Source organism: Manduca sexta, chromosome 19, assembly GCF_014839805.1.
Source record: "Manduca sexta isolate Smith_Timp_Sample1 chromosome 19, JHU_Msex_v1.0, whole genome shotgun sequence".
Taxonomy (NCBI): Eukaryota; Metazoa; Arthropoda; class Insecta; order Lepidoptera; family Sphingidae; genus Manduca; species Manduca sexta.
The window spans coordinates 14,780,985-14,791,923 of NC_051133.1; the positions used below are offsets into that span (position 1 = coordinate 14,780,985).

General features: G+C 35.3%; 1 protein-coding gene across 1 annotated transcript in view; it reads right to left on the bottom strand.

The window, feature by feature from the left end:
- Positions 1–5,652: 5,652 nt before the first annotated feature.
- The window catches only part of LOC115442041, a 36,490-nt gene continuing 31,203 nt past the window's right edge, over positions 5,653–10,939 (bottom strand). The window contains 1 exon segment of the mRNA XM_030166997.2: positions 5,653–5,762. Within this exon segment, the coding sequence (XP_030022857.2) occupies positions 5,653–5,762 (110 nt within the window).

Genomic DNA, 10,939 nt, shown 5'->3' on the forward strand with positions numbered 1-10,939 from the left:
ATAATTTTTTCTTATTTTTCTTATAAATAGAGGGCTCTTAAATTATTATTTTAGTGATCCTAAGCTCCACATTTCTGCTACTTTATTATTCAATATGTTTGAAGCTGGTTAAAATTTGTCCCAAATAATGAACAAAGGCATATACAAAAAGCGAAAACGTCCTTTTCGATCTTACAGTATTTTTTTAATTTAACGCCAGATGTCGCTATGCTACCATTACCAATAAAATAAATAAAAATGTAAGTCTAATTTTATTTCAACTGCCAACCAAATATGTTTTAATGAATATTTTTAAGTTTTAAATCCTAAAGTAATCTCTAGCCTAATTTGTATACCAACATTATTTTCCAATACTGGCTGTCTATTAACTTTCTTGTTAGTAAGACGGCAGACACGAGTACATTAACTCGAGTTCGAGGTCATGTTTTTAAAATAAACACAACTAAAACTATTGACAGGTTATCATTACTTTTTTTTCTACATCATTTACAATATGTAGGAACAAAACTTACAACATAATTAGCCAATATTTCAAACTTACATACGTCACAACGAAAACAAAAACGGAAAAAGCAAAAAAAGATTCTAACAAAGTATAAAACAAACTACATATCTAGAGTTGGTAATTAACATTATAGAAAACTCTACTATAACCACCTGATTTAAAGAAATATAACAAAAATAATTATGTTAAACATTCATTTCAAGACGATCCATCGACAAATAACTTGAAAGCCTAAAATATACTGTAAGGAAAAAAATCTTTATCTAAATCTCTTTGAGGGACCCTCGAAAGAGTCCAGAGATCTTAACAATAGATGAAACTCGACATTAGGGTGTTGCCTACACAATGCCATTTTTTATACAAAACATTACAAACTTATTATTGCAGTGGCAACACTAGAGTTACTGTCAAAAAATCTTTACGGCTGGGGCGTAGAGTCGATTATTGTGTGGCGTTTTATTGATTATTGGTAAAAATGTATGGTAGCAATTTGGGGAGAGTGGGGCGTTATCGCAGCGCGTCGTGTCCATCTATTTATTAATGACTTCCGGCGTCAGGTGCTCCCCTTCCGTCACTAATGATTTTTTTTTATTTACGGTTGTTTTAAAAAAGGAATGAATTGATATTTTTGTTGTAACAGCTATTGACCTAATTTCGGTGACTAAAGGTTTTTACTTGTATAAGTGATCAAATGTTTCTTTTACGAGTTCATAATATAACACCTTAATAAATGTATTTAAGTACCAATAAGCAATGTATTCAAATTAACACTATTTTTGAATAATTTACATATCAATAATCACAATTAAAATCATCTTTCACTTTCGTTCCTTAACTAAATATATCAATAAACTATCGCTCTAGTTAATTAAAATTAATAAACACAAAAAATACCTAAATATAAAAACGTCAAAGTAAGTATGAAGTTAATAAAATGATCTATTTCATACTCTACCAAAGGTTTCCAATGCGCCTGCGCCTCTACATATTCTATACCCAAACATCTAAACTTATATACCAACATTACCTACTATTAGACAATTTCCCGCACCCATATCAATTACGATACCATTGAACGCCATTTTGTTCCCTATCACCTCACGCTAAGCATTAAAACTCTACGCACTCCGTCAAGAACTAGGGATATCGCTTACAATTCCAACGGAAACCCGAACAGCGAATTTGAACTTTATATTCACACAACAAAGTAGAGTTTCGAAAAATAATTATTAAGAAGAAGTGAGGTATCAGTTACAGGATTGGCTGGCATCGACCCCGCCCAGTAGGGCAGTATCCATTTCACGCGCACCTAAAGTCCACCCACTGTGTGACCGAGCACATAACTAAATGTAATCGATACTGCGTAAGTGGCACATAGCCAATCGTACATTACGCTGTTGTTAGTACCACTTAGGCATGCGTAGACGCTCTCCGGTTTGTCTGCGTTCAAAAGCAATGTTCTAAATTCGAAATTTCATAGCGTGTTTTGTTTTACTGGAAAAAACTATCAAAGGAGCTTTTTCCATACAGCCAGTTCACTTGATCCCTAGATAACGAACTGCATAGTTTATTTACTTGTATGATTTATGACCAATAATTCCATTCAAATAAACTAAAAATACATTTACGTTATAAATAAAATTAGTAAAAGGGAAATTAAGTATGACGGTATCATCATAATCTAGGAACTATAAGGATCCTTATAAAAGCGCCATATATTTTGTATCAACAATTTAAGCGGAATTCAATTTACAACAGACTTGTCTCCGTTTGAAGTAAATTGAATACAGACGTGATCCTGATTTAATAAACTGTTTATGAAATAAAATAACCAAAACAAACAATATAATAATTTTAAAATTTATTAACAAAATCATGACTACGCAATGGCAGCTGATACGACTGCTAGTACAAATGGCTACTTCATACAATTATTGACAAAAGCTAATAAAAATATTAAACTCCATACGGCTAATTAAACATTCAATGCGTCATCCTGAGCCATGAGTCACGCACGGTCCAGTTGGAATAACACAGCATCCGAAAATGTTTTTATAATCATCCAGTTTCTACGCAAACACATTCATTATAACAACAAACTCACCTTTCATCGCGTACAATTGATATGCCCCTCGTTTTCAACGCTACACGATTAAAAAAGAAAAAGATAATTTTGAATTTAGAAGAACGTTTAAAAAAGTGCAGTCGACAATGGCAGGACGTGACCATAGACAATGGTGCGGACGCACTGGCCACTACTCAAGTAGCCATAGAGACGGTTAACGAGTAGTATCTGTAACGTTTGGTCAGCTGTCTCGGAGTGAATAAACCAAACCACTCGTTCCACAAATCTTTTCAACTCATCTGTTTAATTTTAAGTGATAATTTTCTAGTCAAGTTAGTAAGACTAACTACAAATAAGATTTTTATCTAAGCTAATATCTTCAAGAAAAATTAATATGTTTAAACCATCTGTAGATTGCAATCGTGTTTTATTTTTATTTTAACTCGTATTAAATATTTATAACATTCGATAAATGTTTTTCAAAGTTACAACGTTTGCTATAATCGTTACACACGGCACAACATAAGCTACTATCGAATCAATCATGCTGCCGCATTTACAGGCAGCTTTATCTGCGTGTTCCATAAAGAAGTAGGCATAGATAAAAGCTGTCGGCGCAGGAAACGAGCGCGTCTTCCGTTCTACACCATATTCTGATGTTTTATTACATTGCGAACTGATAAAGCGTGCTATTTATGACTTTATTGCATACTTTACGTTGCCCTGGAAGGAAGGTGATAGGCGTGGTTAATGCTAATTTTGAACGATGTGTTTTTTGCGTGAAAGAAGTGTTTATGGTATTCAGCTGAGCTAGTTTGCGAAACTGAAGTCCTAATATTTTTAATAAATAAAACGTGCGATTAAGACGTTAAAATTGAGATTATTTATAAAGACTTATTTAATTCACAATATAAATTATCTTTTTATCATGAAATTTTTATTACTAGCAATACTAATTATTTGAAATCTTGTCTTCGCCAAAGCACTCGAAAATTCTATGTGCAAGAAGTACGTAGTACACAGCGCTGTATAATTGCGCGAAGCAGCGTCGCCAGGACACGAGCCCTCTCACAGTAACGAACCCACTCCGCAGACTGGCACCTGCCTGTCACCACTCGGCTCGGAGCTCATTTAATGGTTAAGGATATTTCATAAAATTATATTTGCTGGAGTTAGACGTAAACTTAAGGGAATGAGGTTTTTTAAAAAGTACCATGATTTACTTTTGATTCTTTAAATAATAAAGAAAACATAAAGCACAAATAAATTCTTAAAAGATACCTCATATTTGCGAAATATCTCGATAATAACACACAAAGAATTTAAATACCTCAAAAGTAACGGAAAAATTCTTATAAAAAGAATTGACTCCAATATCTGGTAATAGGTAACTTCTTACCTTATATTATTAAAGTCAATGATAGATATTAACAAAATCCAACATTGCCAACTCAATAATACTTAAGAATAGCGATCTATGTTGTTTAAACCGAAGTATTGGCTATAGCAAGGAGTGGATTAATTAGTGCAGGCCGTCCTTCATTACCAACGCCCGACAAATTGCCTTCGTTAGCGAGTACATGTCGAGTGCCCGCTTGTGATGTAACCTTTATTTTTATTTTTATTGCCACTGTAATACGGTATTGATTTGAAAAACCCAGCTTTTCCGATGAAGGCTGATAAAAAAAAAGTAATACCACTCTCTCATCTGAGTCTTAGGTGTAATATATATACCTATATTATAACTTAGATAATGACAAGACAAGGACGTTAATGTTGAGTCATCTCAACGTATAAACTTGATAATACCTGATAGAGTTTCAAAATTTCTAATTAATCATAGAAATAAATGAATTTTTATTACCTACATAATTGATCATAATTATTACACACTACAAGTTAATACAGTATACTAAAGCATTCATGCAGTTTTCACAAAACATGGGGTAAAAAATAAAATTAAATCCCAATAATGAACATATTTCATATGAGAACAATACTCTATTCCTAATTTAATGTCCTTCTTTGAACTCTAAAACACTAACCCTATAAGGATCCTGAATATTAACTATCCCAAAAATCCATTAAAATCACATACCAGCACCCTAAAATCTCAAAACAGTCCATCATCACATTACTCAGTCAATATAACTCAATAATCCGATGACACGACGGCCCACAAAATGGCGGCCTACGCGACGCGCAAGAAAATACAGTTCGCTATCCGAGCTCAACAAATTACAATGGGAACGCAATATGATTACATAGAACGTCAATTGAACACAATAGCATCGCGTAGGTACATGGACGGGTGTAAAATAACATTTTGAATAAATCTTTGGGTAGGGGCCGCCATAATAGACATTAGTACTCGCTGTGACGCACCCTCGGCGAGGAAATCAACGTTTTCAATCCCGTGTACGGGAGCGATGTGGACGTTAGGAGCATGCGAGAGAGATATTAAATAACTGAAAAGTATAGATATGCTAAGAGCTCGCTAGATGCAGGCCATTTCTAACAAGTTGGTCTGGAAATCTTTAGTAACGGCCAAATTCAACAGTGAATTTATAAGGTCGAATAAGAAAAGCATAAGTGAAGATTAGAGTGTATATATATGACTCTATGGTACTACGTCATATACATAACGACTTTTAAGTGTCCACAGCATAAAGCGAAGATGACCACTAACCAGTCCAAGTATAGTACACCTTCACATCGCAGAACTGAAATTGAAGTAAGTAAGTATATCAAAAACTGACCAAATTAGCTATCGCTACTTCAAGATAATATCCTGCAAGTCTACTTCTTCATTATTTATTATCGCTCCTTGTAGTATTAACCGAATGTTGCAATACTAAATAGTTATAATAACAAATCCCTCATCACCCAAAATCATTTCATAAACTCGTCTAACAAGCATCCATACCAAAAAATTGTCAGTAAAGAATAGCCATAGAACGGACTCGCTTCATAAAATTAAATCAAAGTAATGTCCCAAACATTCCCTCGCGTGTGCCGGTTGCGCGAGCTCTCACAAACGAAGTTACACAGTCAAGTAGGTAACGAGTGGCTCTCGCGCATTCTACCCGGCAGCCAGCACCCAGGCCGGCTGTAATGCACTCGCAGAACACCGCGCCGCGCCGCCACGCCGCGCCCGGCCGCGCCTGCCGGGTACGCTCGTGCGCACTCGCACTACGGAATTATACGATTTGAGATTATTGTAAAGAGGAATAATGGAAACATTGTGTAATATTGAAACAACGAATACGTATTACATGTATAATGTAAAATTTAAAAAAGTGAAATTTATTTTAATCATTAAATATATGTTACATGTTATTCAATTCGTATGTTTTTTTGGGTCAATTCAGATTCCCTATTTTGATAAAAGTAAGAAACCAACAACAAAACTTTCCTTATCTCTATATGATTTGCCCAGTGAAATCCCAGGAACTTTCAGACGATCTATGAATCCAGCAGCCGAAAAATGAGCCAAGTGCTTTCTGCAAAAAATTGCGCAAACACCCTATTGACACGACCAAGTAACCCTATTGAACCAGAAGGTAAGTGAAAGGGGTCTAGGCAGAGAATAGACTGACGAGAGATATTTAACCTTCAACAGTCGACACAATTCGGGCTTGTTAGAAACCGGATTACACAGACATCACCCCGGAACATGAGACATTAACGTGAATCATTATGTCTATGGATACAAGTATCCTTCCACCATTCTCTCATAGCACGAAAAAAACGTAGTGGATACATCTTATTTTACAAATGATTTACACACAAATTCTATGAAAATTTTGTTATGGATAAATGAACGCTTTGCCCGCTCTGTTCTGTCCCTCGCCGGCGTGTGTAACTCGCATAACGTAGTTACCGACCGCCCGCGCGGCGAATGCTAATGTTCCCGCGCAAAACCAAACGGAAAATTAAACACCGTCCGTCCGTCCTGCGTCCACATCGCTCCTGCATCGCCAATTTCATTTCAGAACAGATTTTCAAAGTTAAATCCGCGTTGGGTTTGGTTGTTTCTTCTGGTTGTAAAAAAGTCCTTAATTGATACTTTTTAGTATTTAGGAAATATGAAGGAGTTCCGAATTTTGCTTATTGGAGGCGTCTGGGAAGTTTCTAGTGGAACATAGAGAAAATGGAATCAATGATAGAGAAAAATGACAGTCATCTTTTGAAGAAATTGGAAAAACATTCTTCTTCCCCAAGAGATTTTAGTTTTGTTTGACATAAACAATTTATGATAAATTGTTGCGTACAACGTTACTTTCTAAAGTAAACGATAAAAAAACATGTAAAGGCAATGGAACTGTCGTCTAAATCAAGTTTCAGTCGACACCTCATAAAACATTATATATGTTTACGCTTTATAAAAAGTTGAAAGAACGATTATTGCCATTCCGAAGAGAGACTCATAGGATTATAAGTCATATACCTAGTTTTAAACATGGCAGAAACAGGTTGGTGCTTTGAGCACAACATTATTACATGGAAACTCTATCTATGTTTTTCTATGACAGGTTAACGTTATAAAGTATTAAAAAAGGAGTTACATACAAAGAGCTCTAAGATTATATTGAATGGACATTGGAAAGATTGTCATACTAACATTTTGCGCTCATGCGACGGTCAATCTACTGTGAAATAGCATAATACTAATATGAAATACTTCATATTTTTTACCATATCGTGATTTGCACGTTTAATGAGCATATTAGTATATTTCAGTAAATGTATTTTGGTATTAATATGTAAGGACTCTTTGACATCTTGTTACACGGACATCTATATATATAAAAATGAATCCCTATTTCCCTTGGTCACGCCATCACGCGTGAACGGCTGAACCGATTTCACAATTTTTTTTTGTTGTGTTTGTTATTGTCAGGAGAAGGTTCTTATGAAAGAAAAAAATCTATAAATTGCGCGGTAAATTAGAAAATTTAAGCAAATATAACGAAAATATTATGTTTATATAACTGTCAATTGTTTAAAATAACTGTCAACGATTGACAGAATGATGCAGACGCTATTTCGATCGGGCGGTCAATCATCCGAACCCGCTCATTAGGTCCGTGTCCATATACACTCCTTTCGACCGCGCGAAATGGAGGCGTCCACGTTCTGTCCTTACAGATCCAGAGGACGATATAACTCTGGCCATCCGCCGAAAGCACGAGCACTTAAAGCTCCTACACTCCACAAGACCGCAGTTCCGTCCTCGCCGCCGAGGACTTCGCCGCGTTCCCCGTCCTCCCGACCCTTCGATTAGTTCCGTCGGCCCGCGCGCCGGCGAAGACGATTAGGTAGACTGTGTAGGTCGCTCCGTGCACCTCGCGTAAACCCCCATCTTTGTCTACATATAATAAATAAGTATATTATATATCAACACTAACCTAATAAAGCTTATAACTAATCAAAGTATTGACGTTTAATTAAAGTTTGAAGAAAAAATTCGATGATTGACGGGTATCTGATGAGACGATGAATCATTGAGCATTTTAACAGGTCCCTTTATCTATTACCGACTCGTTTACTTAATAAAATTCCTAACATTGACAAAGCACAACTGCAACTGGTAATTCAATATATTTAATTACACAAAACCTAGGTAAACAATAATAAAAGACTAATAAATTCACATCTACAAACAGTTATTCAAAGCAATGCCCGATGGAATATTATGAAATGAAATGATTTATTTGAATCCGTAAAATGTTATACATTATTTAGATTCCGTCAATATTAAGTCTACCACCAGTTCGGAAAGCAATTCTCACCAGAGAAGAACGGGCAAGAAACTCTGGTATTGCTCTATTCAAAATCAGTTTAAGGTAAAGACTACAATACATGATAAGGAGAGAAAAAAAATACAATTGGTTTTTATTGTTGTTTGAAGCATTTATTAAATTGACAATGAAACTATTTGTGTATTAAAGTAATAATTCCTAAAATACCGGTGCATATCACTAGAATAACACGTACACTAGCGAGTAATAAATTTTCAATCAGCCAGCACTGCACCCCAGTGTCAGTTAATAATTTAGGGAGCTCTGCGGGGCGCATGCCGCCTCCGTGTCGCATTATCACAATCGGCCCTTATGTACTGCAAGACATTAGCCGCCATGTTGCCTGTGAGTCCTGTGACAGACGTTACTATTGTTTCGTTACGAATATTGATGAAGGAATGATAGTTTAACATGCATAGGTCTATTAGGCGACACAAAACCATCGAAAAACTCCACTGTGAAATGAAATTTGTTGGTTTCTTAAATGTTTTTATTTTTTTGATTTGAAAAATTATGTAAATGGCCGCGGACGTCTTGTTACCTAAGATTTAACTTGAATCTAGGCAATATGACCTATTAAGTACTATTTTGTAAATTTTTCAACATTTCCATCTCATTAATACCACTGTTTATTATTTCTTTCTTCAATTCATAATAATTGAAATTAATTAATCACACGGAAGTGTTACTTTTACATACAAAGTAACTAAACCTCCTTTTACGCCTTATAAGTACACCGTAAGGTATACACAAAGGTACAGAATCAATGAAGCTTCCCTTATATATTTGATGGGAGATACGGGAGGGCCGGAGGGAGAGGTCGTGTCGACGCATCCGACAGCCTCCACGGGGACAGTTAGGCTGATGGCACAACGATATTGTAAAACACCTTGTCAATATTATGGACTATTTAAGATTTTATGTTGACTCTTTTCTAGAGCTTCACCGCACGCGCTTAACATGAATTACATTATTATTTTATTGATACTAAAATGGATATTTAAGGAAAAATGACTACACAAAATAGTGTTTGCCGTAAATTTCTTTTAGCAGTCACTCACTATTACTAGACATGGTTTGAAACGGATCCACGGCATTATAAATAAATGAATAAATTACTTTATTTATCACGTAGGCGAACAAAATTGCACGAATGATGCGTCAAAACAATGTAATATAAGAACATTTTTTAAAAATAAGAATTAAAATCACTTATACGGATATTTTAAATTAAGGATAAAATAATGACACAAATGAAATAAGTGATCATTTTTTGAACATAATAAAAAAACAAAACGCTATTTTGTGTTCTTCTTTCTTTGTGTTGCCATCCTAAAATTAATGAAATATAGATAGCGCGGGAAAGCTATCTCCGATCATTTGGTCGTCTCCCATTCATATTGTTACGTCACGTACGCGATTATCTCTCGATCTGTATATAAAGATACCCTGCGATTTAAGGGTAGGCAGAGAGATACAATTCGAATTAGTCTCGATACTTAACTGGGATATTCATAAACCTATATTTCAGATTGAATCTACCTGCTCGAATTCAAACTTTGTTATTTTACACCTAAATAAAGATTACTTAACAATGTATGGAAAGTGACTTGCCGAAACGAAGGTCAGAAGTTCGATCCCTGTCCCCTTGCCCATGCGTGATATTTATTCAGGTAGGTTTATGCGTACTTCAAATATTAGCATACACACTAACTCTTCCGCAATGAGTCGCTGTTATACTCTGAATCTATACGAAATATTTAAATTTTTGTTATTCTTTATTATTATTATATATTCTTGTAAGATTTTTTAATATATTATATCATTATTATAATGTTTATAACATGTACTGATATGTTGCCATTTAATAAAAGGTTTTTGTTTATATTACTCCATGAAACGATTTTACGAAGATTTTAAAATGAACTAGGTCATCACTACTATACACTCACGCCTTTATCCCCGAAGGTATAAGCAGGAACGAAACTGGTGCAGTCCGCGCAACCGTGAAGTCTAAAGGGGCCAGCCTATCGCCACATCGGGCACAAATTTTGGTTCCGGACTGATCTTGAGTAGAAAAACTGAATATCACTACCCGACCCGGGGGGATCGAACTCCGAGACCGCGGCAGGCCTTCAATGGTTTAGTTACATTATAACAAAATACTGGGTAATGCTGAATTTCACGTTATGTTATTTTATAATGTTTTCATCCCGATGTTATATTTAAAATGTTTAATGATGAATTACCTTCGCCTTTCAGTTCTTCTCTATCTATAGGATAAATAGATATTTTTGTTTGTGCGTCAATACGTTTTCCGTAAAGACATTCCTAAAGCAACACAAATCAATCATTTTCGTGTCACTCTGAACATGCATCGAATAATCATAATCAATTTAATCCTTTCAAATGTTGATTCCGCGCGCATGGGCAGATTTAAACTCTACAATACAGCGTGAATGCACTTTAGCCATCGTTACCGGTGGTGACTCGCCATTTCTACATTTGTCGTCCGTCGTTGATGGTTATTATCCTCTTTGCCGCGACTTGAGTGCCTGCCGTCTC